Raw genomic sequence first — 24,314 nt, 5'->3', positions numbered from 1 at the left:
GAGAACTGTTATGTTTTAAAACAACACATGCCCTATGCAACGTTTATAGTAATGCTTTATTTGACGCATGTGGGACATGCTGCATTGTTTTAGGCAAGCCACGGAAGGAAATGTTCGTGCACAACCTTCCAACATGAATTTGTAGAATTTTGGTTGATACTGGTTGGCAAGAGAATGCTTTTTTCCATTGCAGTATAACCAGTCTGCTGTATTAGGAGTTGCAAAGTTGTTAACATAGAACATACAAATGGAAAGTTAAAACTGAAATGAATGCTTGCATAGACACCTAAAAGTTGTAACTCACAGATGTTTTGCTGTAACTATCTTTTTCCACAAGCTCAGTTCTCACTTTTTTCTCTCGAATAGCATGCACTCATTTTTCTCAGGACAGCACATTCCAAGTGTTTGAAAAGCATAGGCATGTTTGCAAAGACTGGAACTGGATTAGATGTGAAGTTACAACTAAGTACAGAAAGATGCAAATGTCCAAGGTCATTTAATACACTACGCTACTCCACAAGCCTGATAATCAGGTACTGTAGAGTCTGCTCTATATACAGAATGCTACAACAAAAGAAGAATGGAATAAGCCGAGTTCACCAACTTGTTACATTTCATGCTACGTTCACTTCTACCTTAACACTTCTTAAAAAGCGCATGCCTCCCAAATTTTACAAGCTTCTTGGCTGAGAACACAACATTCAGATGGAACGCTGATGCCGCCAACTTCAGTCAAAAAAGAAATAAGATGTAACAGATTGAACCAACTCTGCTATGCATGAACATCTCGGGCCTTATAGGTCGAGATTGCATGGTATGTAAAAAATTCGGCAGATCCCACTCATTCTGTTAGTCGATGTCATGCGAAGCAGTAGGCAAGTAGTGGCTTATACCGAATTTTTTTTATTGCTTTCAGTCAAGCGTTGCAAGTTGGACCGACTGCTTTTTGCATTTTGAGTACTTGTGAGTATATCATGGGCAGGCCTGTAGCGAGGAATTTTTTTCGGGGCGGTGGGTAGGGGAGCACTTGGTGAATACCTTGCTATTTGAGGAAAGCACCTATTTTGAGGAAAGTACCTATATGAGGAAGCAACTATTTGGCAGGAGAAGCCTCCTAAGGCCCTCCTCACGATCTCATGATTCATGATTTTTTCGGTGTGGGACACACTGGTGTGCACCACTCTGATGATTGCTGTTTCATTGCTGGATTGTAGTGACGTTCAAGCAACATTGGGTTCTGCATACTCGTCTCAAAAAGGTCATCAGTTATTGTCCTGCAGCATTTTAACTCTTCCTTGTTCAGGTATCCCAGAACAAACATCACGCTGACGCATTTCATCTTCAAATCATTGCGTAAAATGGCATGAATTGACCTGTGTGGAATATCCACCTCATGCTTTAAACCCTCGACTGTAATTCTTCTATCAAAACAAATCAATTGTTCCACTTTGGAAATGATTTTGTCAACAGACTCCCGCTCCGCCTGTCATCCTGTAACGTCTCCTGCCCATTCTTGCACAACAGTCGTAAACTGCGCCTTTCTTTAGTGCATTTTATCGTACACTTGCTGCAGGGTCAATAGCGTCTACAAAGCTGATTTTCCCGATGTGCAAAAGAACTTTATGCTCGCATTCTCTTCGAACTGCAACATTGCGTAGTAGCATTGTACCTGCACATTGCCTAATAGTATTGAATCGCAGTAGCATTGTACTTGTGATTAATAATCGTTGTCATCTGTTTGAAGTTATTTTTGGCAGCCCTTTTCAAGAGCATAACAAGCATCTTAGCCAGGTTCTAGAATGCAAAGTTCCGGAATGTGTGACAGACTTTGGTTCTCTGTCTTCTAAAGCAATAAAGATTAAAAGTCAGACCTGAACCCGCAAGACTGAAGCAGTCAGTACCTTCAAGCCTCAGCAGTCTGCGTGGGAACTCTGCAGTTTCCTTGGACTTCGTCCTTATTTGTGCCTTGTCGTTCCATAGGTCGCCGATATTATGCACCAATTTACACATCTGTTGCTAAAGCGTGCATCGCTCCACTGGACACCAAATGTGAGTCATCATTCCATCAGCTTAAGTTTCTACTTACACAGACCCCATCCTGCATCACTTCGATCATCGCTCTCTTACCGCAATTCATACGGATGCCAGTAGGATCGACGTTGGAGCAGTGCTGGTTAAATGGCGCGATGGTGCCGGACATGTCATTGCCTATGCCAGTCCTTGCCTCACCATTACTGAGTGAAATTACACTGTCACAAAACAGGAATGGCTTGCAGTTGCTTTTGCTGTTCAGAAATTTGGTATACATCTACGCCGGCCCATAAGTCACTGATCAACATTTTTTATGCTAGCCTGTCAGCCTTCAGGATCCATCTGGTCATCTGGCGCAGAGGGGTGAGAATACGACTTTGCAGTGACATACAGAAGCAGCCACCAGCATGCAGACGCTGGTTCTCTTTCCCGCTTACCGTTGGCAACAGCACATTTTGATGAAGACACTTTCAAGGACTGTCTGTCCGCTATTGCACCTGAGTATTAGGATGTTACCGTCTTCCAGCAGGATCAGTGCAATGACATCAGCTTGGAGCTTCTTTCCATCGAGCCTCAATACTAAAGAAAATGGTGATTTTGCTACATATGACTGCTTGTGGTATAAAGCTAATTATTATGAAAATCGAGCGCGCTTTCTGCTGGTCGTCCCGGAGACTCTTCGTAGTACTGTGCTACGTGCCATGCATGATGACCCACCTTCAGGTCATCTGGGGTTCACCCGTAAGCTGCAGCATGTGCTTTTAGTGGCCTCAGATGCAGCCAGTTGTGATCAATGTTAACGACATAAGAGACCTTCAACTGCTCCACCAGGCCTACGTGGCCACTAATTCCTCTGCATACGCCCTTTGAACAAGTTGGCATCAACCTCCTTGGTCCATTACCACAGTCATCGAACAACAACCTATGGGTCATCATCCGTGTAGGCCACTTTACTTCCCTACACAGAAACTGTAGCAATACCACCTTCCATCGCTGCTTGCGTGGCTGCTTTCTTGTTGCGTTGTATTGTCCTACGCCATGGGCAACCTTGCATGATCATAAGTGACCACAGTTTTCAATTTGTCACCAAAGCTGTTGAAGAGTTGCTTTTTTTATGCAGTGCATAATTCCAATAGTCAACGCTCTATTGTCCACAAACGAACGGTATTGTTGAACAAACAAATCGAACCTCGACGAACATGCTGTCCACGTACGTGTTCTCTGACCACAAGAACTGGGATGATATGTTGCCACTCATAACATATGCTTACAACACAGTGAAGCATGTTACAAGTGATTACAGCTCTTTTTATTTTCACTACGCTCAATCGTCTTGGAGCTTCATTGACTGAATTCTGCTGTTTTTCTCCAAACATGGAGACACTTTGCCTTGCCAAGGAAGCCTGCCGCATAGCACGCCTTCATGCGTTGGTATCGCAATACCACGTGAAGCAACCGCCCGACAGTAATCAGTCCCTAATTTCTTTTGGAAAGGGTGACCTTGTGTTGCTGCGGACTCCACAATGTAGGCACTGCTTGTGCAGCAAGTTTCTGTCACATTATGTGGGCCCGTTCATTGCTATAGATCAACTGAATGACCTAACTTGCTTGGTTGCATGCCTTTGTCTACTGATCGGTGTTCTAGGAAAACACTTGCCCATGTTGCGTGTCATAAGTGCTATTACCACTGCACAAAACAATGACTCTCCAAGTGGGCTTTGTCTGTGAAACGGGGATTGCAACAGTGAATATAAGAGGAAGTAGAAGAAGAGGACAACAACGAACTATGTTGTGAGCCACTGCAACATCTCAGTGGCTGTCTGGGTCATCCCTTATCTCTATGTGCCTTCATATGTAAATAAACACTCCTCACTCGTAACAATATTATGCGCAGGTCAGATAGCCAGTGGTCTGTTAGAGCTGCAGATGGCTATCTTTTCTCGATACCCTTCCCTGTCAATCCCTTGATACCCATCTGCGCTACTATTGCACAGATGGGTATCAAGGGATTGGAAGCTCAGCTAGGGATGGCAAGGAATGCATGACGACATTGGCAAGTTTGCAGGCATAAAATGGAACCAGCTAGCACAAAACAGTGCTATCAGAGATCGTTGGAAAGGGTCCTTGTGCTGCAGTGAATATAAAATAGGCTGATCGTGATGATAAGGTGATTTACAGATAACTTTGAGAATGACACTGCAATATCAGTCCCAACTGTTTGTAAATACAGCCCCAGCTTGGCATGTATTATGCTAATGCATCAAATAAATCTGAACCTGTACATTAAGGTTAAACGCTCACATCACACTTTCTCGCACTGGCGTGGTCACAGGGAACTTCTTTGACTGTGCGGCTACCACTTTCGGCAGTTAACTGCAGCTGAAAATGAACAAGGCACTTTTGACATCCAACTCGAGTGAGCACCAAATTATGCAGAGAAACATGCGTCTGAAGACTCTCACCTGCCTGCAGTCGCCCCTGCCCTCAGCAGTGGACAGACTGCCCGAGCAACTTGACTGGTTGTTCTTGACACTTTGAAAGAAGGAGACGAGCTCAGGAGAGTTGGTTATACTATAACATTTTTGACAAAGTTGAAAAAATATCAGAGACGAAGTGATATGGAAAGATGGAAAGCTTACAATGCTGTTTGTAACTTTATACACTACACTCGGGGAACGATAAATGGATGCACAATTATAACAAAAAGTCTCACGGGCCTAATATGCAAACCTGCACAGAACGATGTTCTCAAGGCAGTTAAATAGCCCAGCTATTCTAAATAAGCATAAAGGGTTTCAGTATTGCACTCTAAAGGTTATGTATAAGGCATGGGCTCCAGTATATTTCACTTCATGAGCTGTATGTTGTCTCATTGGCTTTGAGTGGTATGCCCACAGACTTTAGCACCTAGAGTACAAGAAGTGAAATGCCAGAACATGGTTCATGTGAGAACTGCAGGAATCTTGTCACATCTCAGTATATAAGCAAACTGCAAAATACTTTAAAGGGGCATTGCAACACTTTCTGAACGGTCAGAAAATGCCACCAAGCGGTAGTCAAGGCTCCTGTGAACATGTCAGCCAAATATTATAGGACTGCATGCAGCAGAGAGCATACAGTTACATTTGAGACAGCTCGAAATAGCTCGCTCTTCTCTCTGAAAATTATGTCACCAAGGGGCCCCCTGACTATGCAAAGGAAGAAAAAACATGACCATTGGATGATTTTAACATTCTTGTGCTGCTCAGTTAGTGTGGTCGCCACAGGGAGCTGCCACGCTAGAGCCGCATTCTGTGGTATGCTAGAATTACACAGTAGTGACATTAGTGCGCCAATGATGACACCGAAAATGAGCCAACGCATTCAAAGAAGAAACAAAGAAGCGCGCAAGGCCATGACATGCGCTAACATAGCTTCTTGCTAATTTGTCATCACCCTATGCAGCTTTCAGCTTGCTCGTCAGGACAAAAGGTGAGAAAAAGTGTTTAAAGGGACGACAACTGGTCAGAACGTGTGATTAGATCCTGGTGGAAATGAAAAGACTGTGAATTACAGTGACAGATTCAAGCATCCTTTTTGTGATCTGAGTACATTTTATATTTTTAAATCGCGTGTAAAAGTAACAACAAAAAAAAAAACATATACGTCGCGCAGCTTAGCGGAAGAGCTGTAAAGCTCGATTATGGAGTCATTCACTTTGCTGTACCTAGTGTGATGCTTTCATGCACACCATAATTAGTGCTCAAAGTTAGAGCATGTATATCATCATCCATCCCCGCTCTATTCTGTGCTGTTTACGAGGTAAAAGGAGTTGCATGCTGAGAAGTGGCGCTGCCTTCGCAGCAATGGTGGAACATGTGGAGCTGCGGTGCATGCGCAGCAAACCACTGTGCACAAACATGGTTGGCTATCGCGCTCACCTCCCACTGTTTGCAGCATGTGTCGTGTGTATACGACATCATAGTTGCTGCAGATTGAATAACTTTTATTGCAAGTGTTTCATGGCGTTTTCCATGTAATCATTCCTTGATAGACACTCTGGACGGTAAGGTTTCCATTGCACTAAAGAAAACATGTACCATAAAAATTGGTTATCAATCTGTAAAGTGTGCAAGAAAGTCCTGTGACTCGGTCGGATTCAAAATATTTTTGCGGCAATCATCAATTTGTGAGGCAATAAATTCCTACAGCGAGATCATTCAATGATTACTTGGAAAAGTGTTTCAGGGCCCTTTTAAGGCGGTCACCCACACCAACCTGTTTGTTCCTTAAGAATTTGTCCTCTGATCGTTCATATCCTAAGTGAATTTTTTGTGAGTATTAGAAAGAAGGTAACAGTTCTCATATTCTGCCTTTCTTTTTTTTGAAAACTAAATTAAAGATTTGAAATTTCGTTTATATCTTTGTAAATAATCAGATTACGAACTATAACCTTCAGTAAGAAAGTTGTATCGCATCAGGTATTTTCCTATCTGTTTTTTGGTGGGATGTCACAGTCTTTTCTTTTCAGATGCTGCTCATTATTGTTTGAAGTCCTGATTGGCATGCATTTGTCACCTTTGCAGTCCTGTATGCATAAGTGATTGTCAGAAGTACCCATTCATGTTCAATACAAACTGACCTATGAACTTGTTCTTGGCTCAATTTGAGCTCACTGTAAATGGCATGTTTACCACTACCTGGACAGGAATAGAAATTGCGGTCTATTGAATTCAATGATATAAGCATGGGTGTTAGCGTGAAGTTTCACTGTCTGCTATTTGCAACTCCCCAGTATGTAATACCTTGTAATTATTAAAAGGGTACCGACACAAAAATTTTGGTGTGGCGTTCTATTCCTGCACTAAGTTGCTGGACACCTATTAGTCATAACACGGCACATCGCTTGTTGCAGCGCACGACAAATAATTAATTACAGCCTGTTTATTACCGACCAGTCTCGGTTTCGGTTTGGGAGAGCTCCGAGAACGACACGCCAGCATGTGCAACAACGCCATCTATCATGTAAACAGCACACAGAACTGTGACGCACTTCCGCACTGTCTGCATCGTCTGCTCGCGTTCTTTTGCCTGCCGCATGTGCTGCTCGATGTGGTTGCTGTAATCATCTTAGTGGGCTTCCACATGTTCAACGCGAACGCGGACTCGCGAGCAGCCGCCGAATTGTAGTAGCCTGCTAGCGCAAGCGCGGCAAAGGGGCAGTGGTGACTATGAAATCATCATTTAGCTGTGCCAGCTCGGAGACTGGCTGTAGTAGTGAAGTCACAGAAGTTGGGGGTCACCTTCTGGTCACTTTAGATAACGTCAATGTTGCGAGGTGCAGCATATAGCGCTGACTCACACACGTAAACTTCAAAATTCATATCAATTGCCTTCCAAGCTATATTCACTGTTGAGATTTGGTAGATGATATACGCATGTTCACGGTACTTGATCCTGCAGGCTATCTCAGCCGCAAAATTTTGTCAGTACCCCCTTTAAAACCAAAGCAAGTGAAATTAAAATGGTTGAATGACACATGTCAACTCTGCAGTACCTCTTTAGGGCTGGAAGACGAAGCTCGGCACGCAAGATGTCCAGGAATTCTTTGCTGACGTACTTGGCGGCTTCGGATGCAATTTTTTCACGGGCCGTGACAGGTCGTTTTGGTCTGTGAAACCTTGAGGTGACTCGTAGGAGGTGATATCTTGCTGTCCAGTAATGACGTCGCAGGATACTTCTTCTTTCACGGGGAGATAGCTCCTTGGGTACTTTGCTTCCGGGGCTTGAAGACTGCTCAAGTTGCACAGGGTGTGGAGGAGCGGTGACTTCTTCGCTACTGGGCTGGCTGTCTGCGCATACAAATGGCTGGACTTTCTTGTATATAGGTGGGCGACCGCGCCTTTTTGGAGGTGGCTTCTCTTTCTGCAGCATAATCACGCTGCATTTCGTCAATTCATCTGAAATATGTGATTCTGTTAGACCATATGAGATGCAGAGAACGAGTGCAGTAACATACACGAGTCTACATAAGTAAAAAAAAAATCTGCAGTAATGAAAAAGATAGACGCCATATGCCTTGTGTGCTTATCGTACTCACCAGTAACTTATTGTGCACAGCTTACATCTTTTCAGGGATAATCTGGATTGGATCAAGTGTAGCTCAACACTTTCGTGACCGCGGAAAAATTGGTTGTTTTTGGGTAGTCCCGTAAATATTTTTTTCCTGCCACAGAAATTGATTGATGCTAAAGTTTAGGGCATCATATGATGGAGAAATAATTGGTCTTTCCAACAGCATAAATTTCAAACCACAAATTTATTTCGAATGTTATCAAAAAATTATGAAAACAAGAAAAAATATGACCAAAAGAAAAAAAGTTCATAAAAACATCAATGCTACTCTGCACAGAGTAAACATAAAAAAAATTGAAATATATGTTTTGAACACAACACCCTTATAGAATAATACTGCAAATATAAGCTCTGTAAGTACAAAAGTTATTTACATACATACAAAAATATAAGCACTAGTGCCTATCATGCCACCGTGCAAAGCAGTTTCTCGACGCGGTGAAAGAAAGGTTGGCTGCACGTTTCACAGAATTTTTTTTTCTGCTTAACTTTCCTTTCTTCATAGCATAGTTTGCAGTTCTGGTATTTTTCAATTTTTCGTGGTCGTTGCTGGGCACCCTGAGGTGCTTTCCCGGGTTTATGTTGAAATGAACAGTGTACCCCATTTCCAAGTCTGCCAAAACCCATAATTCGTATCCCCATTTGACCACTTTGTCCCTCATGTACTGCCGGGTACTAGACTGACCTTTAAATTTCACCATTTTCTCATCCACGGAAAGGTTCTGACATGGTTGAAAAAATAGCGCAGATGAAATGTTCATGTGTTGCAGTAGAGAAGACACGCGGTGAAATTTCTCGTGGAATGCGATGGTCGTCTTCTCTGGATCAGACACACTCAAGAAGGCAAGCAACACCTTGAATGTTTTCTATGGCATCACTCACGGTGGAATAAGGCCTGGAAATATGTGTCGTCGACTCTAATAGCAATGCAGGCACAGAGGCTTGGACCATTCCCGTGTACATCAGAAGTCCGACGAACTTTGACTTTGACATGCGCATCTCCTCCTCAGTGCCCTCCCTCCAGGATACGTCCCTCTCACTGTGCATTGGCTTTTCGAAAATATGCATGCACGCATACTTTTGCGGTGAAAAACAACATCAAGAAGCTGCCAAGCGGCACTCTGAAGCGCTAGGTCAAGGTCCACTCCATGCCGCCTTTGCAGAGAGAACTCTGCTCTTGCTGCAGCCGGCCCCAAATGCTCCTGCCCGAACTAAATTGACACTTTGCAGGTAAGGACTGTGACCTTCAGTACGCACCGGATACGTTTACATCAACGTGCGACTGCGATAAAACAGACCGAAGAGAGAGCGAAACTTGCCGGCGGATACCTGCTGGTGTTCAGGAGCAGTTTGACGCACTATCACCGTTCGCACAGAAGTCTGACTAATCGAAGTCGTCATCCAAAGTTTTATGCTCAGATTCATCGGGATCCGTCAAAATTCGCGGCTTTCGCGAAGCACCTGCAAGCGATGTCGACGCCATACCCAAAACCATGAGTACTCTCCTCCCCGACTGCGAAAAAGCTTTAAAAATCCCCCCGCAGTGAAAAAAAGAAACTCAAAAGCGAAACTGATAAAATACTGCCTCTATTACCCTTTAAATGGTGTTAGCTGTCCAGAACCGTTCAGAGAATGCCAAAATTTGAACTTGAAGTCATCGATAACATACTATCGATGGAATAGGGGATGCGAATAGGTGTGTTAACAGAGAGGTATGAGTGGAGCAAGCATAGAAAGGAAAGCCACAAAGGTTAACGATGCCGTTTTCATCATATTGATGCTTAGTTTGAGTCGTGCTTTATTCAGTGGCACGTTAAGCACTACTGCACAAGCGCACTTGTGGGTGCAGCCACAATTTGTGGCAAGCTGTATACTTTAGAATGAAAGTTTAGGGAGTTGGCAGGAATTGAACGTACAAGAAAGTATGGCATCCAGACAAGCATACAAAAGAGAAGAAACAGAAAAACACAAACAGTGTTTGTGTTGCCTTTCTGCCAACTTCGTAAACTAAAGCATACCGAGCATCCGTTTTTCGAAAGTGATGCAAAAGAATTAATTACCGGGTATTTTATGAGACTTTCTAATAATTGCTGGGGTTTTACATTCCAAAACCCCAATATGATTATGAGGGACGCCGTAGTGGAGGGCTCTGGAAATTTCGACCACCTGGGGTTCTTTAACGTGCACCTAAATCGAAGTAGACAGGCCTCAAGCATTTTCGCCTCCACCGAAAATGAGGCTGTAGCGGCTTAGATTCGATCCCGCGACCTTCGGGTCAGCAGTCGAGCACCATAACCACTAGACCAGGGGCGAGTTTTATGAGACTCTCTAAAAATAGACCTCCTGAGCCTCGCATGGTCAGATGTGAAGCAAAGGGTCCTTCACACAACGGAAACGAAAGTTGGCAGTCATGTGGTATCAGAATCAACAATGTGATGGTGATACAGCGGTTGGAGCCCATACAGTGACCATGTTGTCAAAAGCTGTTAAAAACTGCACGCCTCGCGTGTAAATGGAGGGGATCCAGCTTTGCCCTTACGTTTTCGCCGAGATGCCATACACCAGTCATAGTGGGTATGCACTGCTAGCGACGTCTGGTATTGCAAGACCGGCCTAAATGACAGGTCTAAATGAAGAAAATACTATTCTCCTGCTTCACATCCAATGCTGTGCTGCACTTCGCACATTTTGAGTTTGTTAAATCAAAGGGTAAAATAATCACTCATAGTTTCAAGGAACCAAGAATTCATAGCATAACTACTGGGTTAAACAGTTATCTAAAAAAAGAAATAAGCTTCACACAATATTTTATTGCTAGTGCTGTAGTGATACGGTCAAGAATGACGACAAGAGCTATGGTCCCAATAACCGCTCCTAACTAGCCCTAAAATACAAACTCCAAGAATTCATCCAAAGACTTTGCGTGAGTATGCTTTGAACCACAACTTTGTGCTACTGTAATTTTGTTGACATTTTGCTGGTCAGTTAGCATTTACCGCCGCAGCATCGAAGCAACCACTTCTGAGACTGCAAAAGGAATCAACTGTAGACACAGCTCATTCGTTACATCTTTGGTGAGTGAACACTAGGCCACTAAACACATTGCACATAGGCTGAACTGAACCTCCTGCATAGTCAATGTGCCTTCACTTGACCTCAATGTGCTGTGCAAGACTGCAGCCGATCACTTTGGTGAAGACACTACAATGTATGAAGGGTTATTATACATGGTGCGTCCCAGGAGCAATGATGTCTGAAGCATTAGTTTTCTTCGTTCAAAAAATATATAACCAAAAACAAATCGCGCATGCATTTCACGCATTATTCGATTCTTTCTATGAAACAATGAAGCGTGACTGACAGCAGGAGAGATATTTACTTACTACCTAATTACGATTAATTACTGGAACTTTCACAAAACAACATATTACCTCCTTTTCTTCCTTGAAATATAATATTGAGGGACCTGAAATAATGAGAATTTGACATATTTGAAAACAGTCTATCATAATTTACACCTGAACAGGATAAGGGCCAATGAAAGCATTCTTGGCGGCTGCGAATAGCACCTGCAGTGAATTCTAGAGTAGTGGGTGATGCAGTGGCCTCCGCATAGCTCGCTCCACAGACAACCACAGTAGACGCACCCCATTGGACCTTCAAGTTTTGTTGTGGTTTTCTCATTACATATCTGCTTACAGAAGCACATGCGCTCCTGTTTGAGAAAAAAGAAAAAAAATGTTTTCTTGTTTGTTTTTTTTTTTTGGCTTTCCTGATTGGTTATGCTCGGACTACTTCGTCTGTGACGTATACTGAAGCATCGCTTTTATGTATGACTCATTGTTTCCTAGTTTTTGTTCATCCAGAACCATTGTTATCGCCATGTAAGAACCAATCTTTTGAACAATCTGCAAGTTTTTTGTTGCTTATTCTTGGGTCCTTTTTCCTTCATCTAGCAGTTTCAAAATAGCAATCTGTAGAACACGCGTGCAACTGCCAAAGTCATGGAGCTTTCTTGTTATGCAATGTTTGCCAAATATGATTTCCTGCTCACAATGCTTATAGATACGATTTCCCGCTTAGTTTTTTGCCTGATTATCACGAGTGTCATGCCCTTGCTGCTCTTGTGTTGCTAATATATGTACGTACGTTTCTTCAATAAACACAGTTGGAAGTTAGCGCCACTCCCGTCCTCTTTGTCTGTCCGTGTGCTGCTTTGCGCTACAATTTTTTTCCTTCACAACACAGTAGTGGGCGTTGCAATTATTGCATCGCTTGCTCCACTTATAAACTCTACGTGTCATGCACACTTACAAAATGTGGTGAGCTGTTCAGAGCAGTGCTTGCTGTTTGTAGAATGTGTTTCTTCCACAAGGCCGAGGGGTGGTTCAGGATCATGCACCCTACCAACAGCACCCTACCATGGGCGCTTTTTGTAATACGCCTCCACTGAAATGTGTCGCCATGGCCAAGTACCGAACACGTGCCCTTGGCTTAGTAATGCCAACAGGTCAAGACTAAGTCACCACAGCAGGTACAGTTGTGTTCCTTTAATGTTCATGCTTGCTGCTTCGCATTTCCATAAGGGGAAATAAGTAGAGCTGTGCGAATAGCAAAATTTTGGGTGTGAAGCAAATTCGAATATTGAAGTGTGAGTGCGAATCGAATCGAATATTTTTCGAATATTTCTCGAATATTTTTCGAATACTTCGAAGCGAAATTGCAGAAAAAAAAGAGAGGATTCCTAAGCATATCCTTATGAGATAGCAACATGAAAGTGTTTCTTTTCACTAGGTTGATGAAGCACTGGCAGGGTGGTGTTTCATAGTTGTCTTATCAAGAATGAGGCAATGTAGAGGCTGAATTGTATTTATGTACATGATTTGGTGCAACCAAAGTGTTGCCGACAACACTTTACACATGACAGGCAAAGATGCCCATTTCCTCAGCCTCTCCTCCTCTTTCAACTTCTGTGGAGGCCCAACTGATGTGGCGGACAAGGGTGTGCTCCCTTTAAGTCCGGAGTTCCAAAACTGCCTCGTAGACGTCGATATATAAGAACATCTGAAATTTTGGATGCTAAAAAGCTTCGGCTTCCGATTTTTTTGGACTTCCTGCTCAAATTTTAGGTCCAAAACAGCATTAATTGAGCCCCCACCTCTGCCACATCTTTCATCTCCATGTTGGGACCAGCGTTTTCTTGAGCGAGTACATTTGCGACCGTAACGGAGCTTGAAAGGCAGCTTTGCCGCAATATTGGAGTGTGACGAGGTGAAGCATATTGAAAATCTAGGGACCACTTCTATTCGGACGTTGACTGTCTCGGCAAAGTTCGACCGTAACGGAGCTTCAAAGGCAGCTTTGCCGCAATGCGATAGTGTAAAGAGGTGAAGCATATTGAAAATTTGAAGGGGTCACTTTCAATCGGACGTTGACTGTCTTTGTTTTTGGGAAGTTCGAATAGTTCGAATAGTAAAATTCCAGTGCAAATCGAATCGAATAGCAAACACTATTCGAAAAATATTCGAAATTTCGAATATTCGCACACCCCTAGAAATAAGCTTATTGCTTGTTCTAAATGGAACAGGCAAATAATGCACCCATTACAAAATGCCACCCCTCTGTGCCAAATATGATGGTGAACTAGAGAAGCCAGAGGAGTTGGGGATATCTGTAGCTTCAATTCACGAGATATATGGCATATGTCAGTGTATAAAAAACATACGTACCGTATTGTTCCTCTAGTCCTTGATGGTACTCTGAAAGACAGAGAAGACAAGTTTTCAATGTGTCACAACTAGGGGTGTGCGACTATTCAAAATTTCGACTACAAATACAATATTTTCCTTATTCAAAGCATATTCGATTAGAAAAATACGTAATCGAATTTTCTCAAATATACCGCCACGGCTGAATATGTGATTAAAGGGGCCAATATGTGGACAAATTCGAATATTCAAACAAGTAATGACTTATAAATGCTATGCAATCTTATTTTTCAAATAAAATATCACTAATACGGGCCCGTTAGGTTATGTTGGACTTCGCGGTTACTGTATACTATCATTCAGCGTAGAGTTATGTTGCGTTCACAGCAATTGGCGATGTTTTACTGCAATAACTGAGAAATACACCAAATTCGTGCATTATCCTTGCGCTCGGTTTCAGCCTTGTCCCACGCGTGCCCGAGCAACAGGAGCAATTTCATTTTTTTTTTTCACTAAGCTTTATTTCACAGCTCTCTTACGCAGAATATGATTTAATTTTGGTTTCTATAAATGGGTACAATATAACAGAGCAATACTTTTGCGACATCGCACGTGCATACGTCCGAGAAAGTTTCTCCACCCCCATATTTTTCCCTCCCTATATTTAGGTAGATAGATAGATAGTTTATTTCATACACAGAGTGAGTCTTGGATGGCAAGGCTAAAGGCAGAACCACGGAGAAAGAAATATTTGAGGAGAAGAAATTGCTTGGCTGCCGCAGCGCGCAAGGGCAGTGCAATAGCGTCACAGAAGAAATGCTGTTTTCGTCGGCAGCACGACAGATGACATTTTGGCGTGTTGCCATCATTTACATGCTCTTTATGGATGCGACACATAAAAATTGTGATACTGCATCGTACATTGTAAAATTTCTCAGGTTTCTGTCTGTAACGTAAATTGGTAGATGTGACAGATATTTTAGCTGCAGTTACTGATACCACCCAAATTACACACCATACAGCGCTTGAAACGAGCTGCTAGTTTTGGTCCCTGAGCAGACGACGCCTGCCGCATGCATGGGCCCCTCGCTCTTCGCTCGCATGTTGTGCGCACGCTTCCGTAGGTGGCCTTGGGAGGGAAAGTTCTCAATTCGTGCGAGCAAGCTGTTGCACGTTCGTTCACGATTTGCAGGCTTTCTGTCTCTTTAGCTCACTCAGCGGCTTTCGCGTTGTGCTGGCGGTGCTGACTTCTCATCTGTGTGAGCGCTTTTCCCACCGCAACAAAGGCACGGAGAAAGAAGCACTGCCCCGTGAACAAAGAAGAGCACTTTGCAGATTTCCACCAGTGCTCCTTTAGAATCGGGCAGAAATGTGTCGTGTCAAACTGCCACAGTGGGTACGCATCCTGCAAGGAGAAGGTAATTACCTTCAAAGTTTCTAGTGACTCGGTGAGGTTGGAAGCGTGGGCTAGTGCCATACCAAGGAAAGATTGAGGGCTCACGCCTCAGTGACAACGTTTGCGGGAAGCACTTCTCGGAGAGTAAGTCCCATCATTCATTGAAAAAACTCACAGGGTACCTTATGCATTAGACTAAGACGACTCGAAGGCAAAAGCCACCTCCTTCTCTTTTTCTTCAGTTGATGTGTCTGTCCTGCCTCACCCCCATGCAAAAGCTTTCTGCACCTGACGTGGTTTTGCACTGACTCCAGGATCGGAGGCATTGCAAGCTTTCTGCACCTCACCTGGTGCATCTGTGATTGGCCCACCTGATTGCGGATGGCAAAGCGATGTGACGTCATCATGAAGACACAAATTTTGACGATCGGTGATGTCATGATAATGTCATGTGGTGATGTCATCACGTGATTATGACTTTCTACATCACTCATGCTGACGCCGCTGGCACGGGACGCCGACGCTGATGGTCAATTTTTGCTTTTAATGAGGCATCTAAGGCTTTCTCCTTAAAAATTACACCTAACCTATTGAGTTCACGTTATCAAAAATTATAGATTTCATGTCGTACAAGATATATCACTTAGGTAATTTTCCTGTATGTGACGCCATTTTTTCGTTAATTTAGCGAAAAATATGGAGCCAGCAAGAATGCACAAGAAGCACACCCACTTGGGCGTAAAGCGCGAACGGCAAATCGGCGCCAAATGGCCTTGAACCGGTGAGCTTCGTCGGAGAGTGTGACACGTGCGTTTTTCCTTCTCCGCAAGCGGACTCTCACGACAGACAGTGCTGTGCCCGATTCCGTGACTTCATTCGGAAGCCTGAGCGAGTGCGCTTTCGCCTTCTCAAGAATTCTTGCTCCATGGGCAGAACATTGCCTGAACGAGGCCTTGTCATCCATACATTGCTCTAACAGTGAGGCCGCACAGAACACAAGGTCATACATAAAGTTTGTGCAAAAGAATAACAAGCATAAATTTGACACAAGTAAATGAATAAAAAGATAATAACATAACGCAATTTCTAAGAAATAACAATTTTGCATACGCTAATAAGATTTATAATAACACACAAATCTTTACAAGCACAATGTTTAGACGCCCCTGAATTTAAAAAATTTAAGCTTCCGCTTAAAACAGCTACAATTTAAGGAACCATCATGAAGACATCTAGGAGTGATGAAAACCTATATTTCAACTAAATTTGAAAGCTCATCATTATCATCATCATCATGAGGTCATGAGCTGTTGACTTGAACAGCCAATAAGGGTGGCTATGAGGGCTTGCTAATAGTAGGTAATTTCTTAAGCTTTGTAGTAGCGTAGCAGAGGACATGGACATCAGAGAACACCGTGTTGTTGACACACTTTGGCATCGTCTGTGATTAAATGTTGAATATACACGCCTCGGTTATTGAGCCGCATCAAAAGAGAGTTCCCGCAGTTCGACCACTGTGATAATCCCGATGCGTCAGAGGAGCATGTCATTAGAGAATGCCCACAATACGAAGAACAGTGCATTCGATTGAGTGATCGGCTGAACAGCCTCGATAAGCGACCACGCACAATTAGCAAAGTGCTTGGACTGTGGCCACACCCTAACAATCAAAGACGCGCAGGGAGAGCTCTACTTGATTTTTTTAATGGACACAAGTTTAATGAGCAGCTTGTAATTTCCACCGTTGCTTCTCCATCAAATTGTATTGTTAATGAACATGTCATAGTCATGTTATATGTGATTGCATGTAAGATTACGCCATCTCCCACTAAAGGGAACCATGTGCGGAAGCGAAGCAGCGGGGAGCCAGTGTCAGCGCCAGTGTCAGCGCTGACATTGACACTGGCGCTGACGCTTGCGCTTTTGCTGGCGCTAACTCTGACACTGGCAGCGGCGTTGATGTTGGCGCTCATCACGGCATTGCGCAGGAGAGAATGAGGCGTGCGCGCTCCCTCATTTTATACAGTGGAACTACCGTGCAGCCCCCAGCGGAGTATGCAGCTGTCGCACCACCTATTGCGCGTGCCGCTCCGTAGATTAGAGGATTCCTAGAGTAGAGAGAAGGGGGGAGCGTAGGAGAGGAGAGAGGGGTCGTGCGTGCTGCTCCGTAGAGTAAAGGATTTCTAGAGGAGAGAGAGGGGGAGCGGACGCGCATGCGCACTGGGGGGTGGACGCCGAAGGACGCGGGAGGGAGGGACGGACAAAGCCCCCGCCATAAGCTGCTTCGCCTCTAAAATATCTGTACAGACTCTACCCGCAGTAACTTGATCATGTGCGATCACCTTGTGTGTATCGGACTCTTTTCTTAGATGTGTTCTTTGTATGCCAGAGATCGTACGTGCACATAGAGCTTATGATTATTTTTCTCCTTTTCTTATTATTTTATTCTTTCTTGTTTTTCTTGCTTCTGTGTGCTTTTTTCAATATTAATATCATGATGATGGGATAGCCGGCGCTTACATAGCCTACCTTACCATGTTTTGCAATATAAGTAAATAAAGAAAACCCCTCAGAAACCAACTGCGCATGCAGTTTGCAGCCTCTCAATGTCCCGTGGATGGCATAATGGACAACACATAAGGGCCGCACTGTGTCAATACATTGGCTTTCATTTCTAGTGTCACATCACAACTATATTTGAAGTTTAAGGCGCGAATAAGACATGGACGAAGATAAGGAACACACACACGGACGTGTGTGTGTTCCTTATCTTCGTCCGTGTCTTATTCACACCTTAAACTTCAAATATGTTAAACCAACAAGCCCAGTCTGCCATTCTTACATCGTATATTTCTAATTCATCGGGCTCTCTTCTAAGTGTTTCCAATCCCAGCATCACAGTTGCGTAGTGGCACTCCGTGTGCGTGTGCCTTATCTTCGTCCGTGACGTCATGAGCGGCCGCCCCGCTCATGACGTCAGTCCCGAGTGCGCGCCCATTGGTGCAGGCTTGTGTTCATCTGCCTTTGAGGAGGAAATGCCACTGCCTTCTAAAGTTGTATTCGACTATAGACCAATGAAGTCGAGCTGTGCACTTTCTAAACTTCTCGTACCCTGCCGTGAACAGGTTCACAGTGTTGTAGGTGAATCGAACAGGCCCGTCGTGCATAAAAAATTTACGAACACTTCTTTGATATGTCCTACGTTAAGCATGATGACACTGTGCATACCTGCCAACCTAGGGACTTCTGAAATCGGGAGATTCACCGCAAGGGGGAAGGGAGAGGAGGGCAAAAAGAAAATTATTTCAAGCAATGCCTGTGATCGGTCAACAAAACTGTCCTTATCTCAGATGGTCACTTCAAATGGTCCCTGCAACACTTTTTGAACATACAACAAAATTTGAGTTTACCCCTGCGTCTTCTCTGGACCGAAATAAAGTTTGCATCATCATCATCATAATCTCAAATGGTCACTTACTTCAATGGGGCCCTGCAACACTTTTTGAACAGACTCACATAACACTGCAGATCAGTAAACGAGGCTCTTGTGAACATGCGAGACAAATACAGCAATGCACGGCACACGGAATTTGCACTTTCATTTCATGGATAGTTAAAAATAGCTTGCTCTCCTCTCGCCAAACTGAAATGGACATGGCCAATGGCTCATTTCATGATTGCGAATGCATCCTTTGTAAAGTTTATATTGGTAGTTTCGAGTTCAATAAACAACAGATATAAATTTATCTCACGTCGGAAACACCGAAGTAAGCCTTCTTAGTACACTTCCTGTCTCAATCAACGGTCGTCTGCTTATTTTGTTTCTTCCCATGTTCATATGAGGCAACATGTGCCTTAGTAAAGCTCGTGCTATGTCGAACTACGGACCTGAGTGGGTCACTTGCCTCGCACTGAACACACTAACACAGTACTTACCGATTCATATCATCAGATCCAAATCCACCGGCACACTGGCCAGTGCATGCTTTCTCTTTTACGTGCCTCGCAAGCTAGACGCCTCAGCAGATATCGCTTGGTGCTTAGCGAATTGAATCTGCTTCAAAATGTGTTATCTAGGTTTCGCTACTATACGTCAGTCAACCTGACGCAGCAGAACACTGGTGAGCAACGGTACTTGCAGTGCTTGGCCATACTTTAGAACAACCATAGCACGGGAGTGCCGGAAGTGCTTGTGCGCTGCTTTTACCACAGGCTAGAGCACTGCACGGGCCGATTTTTCCGGCCCGGGCCCGGCCCGGCCCGAAAACTCCATGCTCCGGCCCGCCTGAGCCCGGCCCGGTGTTCTTAAATGTGGCCCGTACCCGGCCCAGGCGCGAAAGGTTTGGGCCCGGCCCGACCCGGCCCGGCCTGTTTCAGCTAGTTATGCCTTGAGTGTAAAGGAGGCACTGTCCAACCTTCGGTTATTGTGTGAAGATGCCTGCCGCACACAAGATAATTTCTAGAGATTAATTTAGGAACTTCCAGTGTCACGACTTTCACTGGTACTGTGTATACTTCCGGTTAATTAGGCCCGTAACCCTCTTGCGAAATAACGGCAGATACCCATAGACTCACGAGGTGCAGCCCGTTATCGATGGGCTGCACGTCATGAGGAGAACACTCGGCTGGTGGGGAGCGCCGATTGCAGTAGCTATTTCAAAGAATCGCGAATATGATTGAAAACGATCTTGCCCCATGTATTTGAGATGTTACATGAACAAACAGCAGCTGCATTTTACATGGTTTTTCTGAGGTTTTGTTTGAGTTCCTTGTCAGCTATTCTGCGTGACTTACGGCGCATTATTGAGGCCGCTTTAACAGATACTCGAGAAATCAAACGGAAAGGATTAGCAAGGTGATTGTAAAGCCTAGCGTGCACCACGGTTAATAACTGTTAGAACACTTTTCCTTTAAAGTTAATAAATAAACTCACCGCTCCAAAAACGCGCTTGCCACCGTTATGCCCCCCACCCCTTAACCTTCAGCACAATACACCTTCTGTGTCGCTTCTGGCAGGGGCGGATCCAGGCGCTTGCTTTGGGGGGGGCGGTTGGTTGTTGGGGGGGGGGGGGGGGGGGAGGGGGGGGGCGTTGCTCAACTTTAAAACTTCACGTTAGTAACCAAATGTATACATCTCATTTTCCACGGAGTTAAGCACGCAAGCAGCCGTTTCGGCATTAACGTTTGTTTTTAATGCCCCCGATACCTTTAAACGAATCTGCCGTGCGGGCGATAAAAAAACGACAAAAGAAACAACGAAAATTGTGCGTCTTAAAACAAAAGATATTCAGCTGGATGTAGTTTACATGTAGCCACCAACTTACGATAATGTTTACATCGTTTAGACCGGCTGGTATAATAACAGCCGGTTGAAACAGCATGGACAACCACCAGGCAAAAATAATTAATTACTCACACTTAGCTGATCATTGCAAAAGAGTGTCAAATTGTGAGCCAGTTTGGCCTGATTCAAAGATGTTCTTTGCTTACAGAAACAAAATTGCACGTAATATAACAGAAGCCTTACATATCAGGAGACGTTCAGATAACTGCGTAAGCGAGCCGTAAAGCTTACTATCGAAGAATTTTCCCGTGGCAGTGGTCACGTGATTATTTTGTGGTTTTTGTAGACAAAATACTTTATTTTGCAAATTGGTTGTACAATGTGATACCTTTTTTTTGTATGGCCTTGCTCACGTGCGCTACTAGAGTTTGCATATTCATGTAACTGCCTTTCCGCAGTAAACTGAGCAACGAGGTCGGCGCTTGTCTGGTCCCTTGCATTCCATTCTCGTTCATTGTCTTGGGTTGGCGCTGCCACTTAATGAATGAACATATTGGTTGATGAAGAAGAAAACGCATATTTCCGCTAAACATTGGGGAACACGTATCAGTGTTGTTGGTAAGAGGAGGGTGAAAGAGGGGAAGGGGCAGGCCACCTGCTCGATAAATGGGTATTCCCACAACGGCGAGCTCTATGTATTCCTTGAACGTAGTTTCGGAGTAAGCCTCCCTTTGTTACCCCGCCCCCTCCTCCCCATTGCCTTTTTTTCTGGCCGGTCGTGTTTGCCAGAAAATGCCCTTTCTATCTCCGCAGCCTAAGGACGGTCAAACGGAGCTTTCGGAGTCGCGCTCGATTATACCCCGCGCACGTGCTCTCGGAGGCTTGCTCGGTACTTCGTGCGAATATAATTCACAGCACCACTGCCTTGCCTTCCTTCTTTTTTTTTTTTTTTTTTTGGACCAGCCGCTGAAGGTTGACTAAAAGGTAACTTGTTCTGCACGCTTTGTGGGACCACGGCCGGGCTAGACTGCACGTGCGCGCTCAAGCACGCACGTGCAGTCTAGCCCGGCCGTGGTGGGACGAAAGATGCCAGTTTGAATGACACAGAACAGACTCCTGTCTCGGAGAAAAAGATGGGAGAATTGAAGACCCCTCGCTTTGCTGAAGAGCTGATGGCCCTGGGAGTGGGGAGGAAACTTTAGCTCGCTTCCATAAAGGCAGCAGTTGCTTTAGCAAAATAGTTGAGGCTTGTGCTCGTCGGTGCCTATTTGAAAGATGCAGGACGCAGAAGAAATCTTTTCTAGAAAGCCTGTTTCGCTCTTAACAAAAGCGCTGGGCTGTGTGAGGGGTGCTTCCTAGTCTCGGATTGGGATGGACACAGCGACCACCTGAAAAAATTCTACGTTCTGAAAAATGGCCTTCGGTGAGGTGAAAAGTGGGGGGGGGAGGGGGGGTTGGGTTGGCTTATAGCTTTGGGGGGGGGGCGATCGCCCAATCGCCCCCCCCTCTGGATCCGCCACTGGCTTCTGGCGTGCTTGTTCCTACTAAAGGAGTAAGAAAGTGCTCCCTTCTTGCATAACTTGTGACTCCACTTGCGCACCACGGGTTCAAAAAGAAATGCTGGCAATAGAGTTGTGAGTGTGTGGTGTCCGATAGTAAGGTAGTATAAGGCCGTATTATGATCACTTAGGAAGTTGTTGCAGGGCCCATTAAAATTTTTTTTATATTCTTTCACTACAATAAAATCAATAAAGCAATCGGCGATCAAATATACTTTTATTTCTCCCCAAGAAATAAGTGGACAAAAAAAATCCACAAAAACTATAGCTTAACAAATCTCAGGCACCCTAAGGAGACAAGCAGCAAATGAATACAATACAAAATAATAATTTGCAGGAAGTAACAAAGGATATGTAAATGTGTGATGCACATGAGAAAAAACTTACAGCTGTGTAGTAGAGACTAAGAAGGGTCTACTTGGTTGATACATCACTATACATTACGATATACAAAGCTCTGAACAAATACTTCGTAATGAAGATAATACTGCAGGAAAACAAGAGACGTTACAATTAATTCAAGAAAACACACTGCAAACACCAATAAACAGAAGAAATAAATTAAACGAAAGGACGTAATATTACTCTCACATAACATATGTGAAGACAAAAATCAGTGCAGCAATAAAATAGATGAAATCTAAACAGAAAATACAGACCAACACAGTCGGCTTTTTCCTCTAAAATGCGCAAAATCAACATCCTCGGATTCTACTGTAAACCAAGATAGTTGCTATATAAAAAAAATTAACAATTCAACGCGTGGCAGGGACATTTATACGACAATAAACAGTATTTGAGAAGAAAAAATATAAGTAAAGTTAGTCACTGACATACGCCATGCGCTAAGCAACCATATAACATTCTGCGACAAGTAAACGTGACTAGACGCTCATGGAAATTAAATCTTATCTTCACCCGATAAGAATGAGCGAAATCCACGCATTGACACAGTCTCAGCGGTTAAGCCATGTTTGGCCGATTTGCTTAAAATAGCAGCTACTTGGAGTGATAACAACTTAATCCCGTACCCTGTGCTGCATTATAACTGGAACCAAGGATGTTGATTTCTTGTATCACATGAGTAGTGTAACATGGTCAATCGAAACGAGCTGACAAAGTCAGTTTTATTAGTTTTTATGGCGAGACAATAAGCACAAGAAAGACCGCGACAGAATGCGTATATTCAACTTTTAGTATATTAAATGCGTTAAAGTAAGTCCGCGTATGAGTGACACGCTAAGCATTAGCAGTCGCCCGAACTGCGCGTTTTTGGCATAGACAGTATATTTTAACGTTATCGACTGATGTTACACCCCAGGCCAGGTGGCAATCATTTAATGTTGATAAGAATAATCCAATCAAGCATTTGGCTTGATAAGATAAGACATTTTCTTTACCAGCCCCCTGGTGAAATTCAACTTTTAAATCTTATTTCCACATGCTTTTTCCATGACAATCTTTCTTAGAATGAAATAACCAACACCTTTATCTCGTAAACAAAACTAACACTATCATGATTAAAAGATAAGATAATAAAGATAACACAGTGTAGTACGAAAGAAAACATAGCTTTCAAAGAACTATATTCATACAAGGTAATGCAAGTGGCACATTTGCACTGCTTCTAGAAGTTTACATGTTTTTGTGGAGGAACAAAAGATTGTCCAGGGACTCTGCCTTGGGGCGCGTTCTCCGCTCTTGAAAAATGTAGCCAGCTGCGCTGAAATTTCTTTCACTGCTGGCGCTTGTGGCTGATATACAAAGAATACTTTTGGCGAGGGAAGACAACCTAGGGAACTCTTTGCTGTGAGTCTTCCACCATTTCAGCACATTGGTGATGTGGTCAGCACCGTCGCAATGGAAGTACTTGTCTAATTCGTCATTCTGCTGTGGCTCTGCGACGTCTTGCCACTCTTCAAACTCTTCCTTCAAGCTCCATCTTGGTCTTTTTGCTGCTGCGGATGCACAGTCGTCGCTTTCATGGTGGGCAGAAGATACGGGCATATCCAGCATCTTTGCCCTGACGTATGCATACGCTGCACACCGCTCTGTTTCGTCAAGTGCACGCTGACGACGAAATGGCGGACGTAGAAGTGTTGCAGCAGTGTGCGCTTCGTCAAGGTGCTACTTACTTTTCAAATATTCTGTTGCTCTCCTTTTCAATGCAGCAACTGTCGGCGAGTCTGTAGGTGCAACTGCAAGGTGTTTTTGTAACTTTG

The 24,314-nt window shown here is 43.9% G+C and overlaps 1 protein-coding gene across 1 annotated transcript in view; it reads right to left on the bottom strand.

The window, feature by feature from the left end:
• The window catches only part of LOC119396248 (uncharacterized), a 47,492-nt gene that overhangs the window by 1,066 nt on the left and 22,112 nt on the right, over positions 1-24,314 (bottom strand). The window contains exons 7-9 of the mRNA XM_049417016.1: positions 13,875-13,904; positions 7,568-7,970; positions 4,494-4,563 (exon numbers count right to left, since the gene is read on the bottom strand). Coding sequence (XP_049272973.1) covers positions 4,494-4,563; positions 7,568-7,970; positions 13,875-13,904 — 503 coding nt within the window. The remainder of the gene's footprint in view (positions 1-4,493; positions 4,564-7,567; positions 7,971-13,874; positions 13,905-24,314) is intronic.

The sequence above is a fragment of the Rhipicephalus sanguineus genome, chromosome 6 (genome assembly GCF_013339695.2).
Source record: "Rhipicephalus sanguineus isolate Rsan-2018 chromosome 6, BIME_Rsan_1.4, whole genome shotgun sequence".
Classification (NCBI taxonomy): domain Eukaryota; kingdom Metazoa; phylum Arthropoda; class Arachnida; order Ixodida; family Ixodidae; genus Rhipicephalus; species Rhipicephalus sanguineus.
Note: the sequence above shows the minus strand (reverse complement) of the source record. Positions and strands in the feature narration are given on the sequence as shown.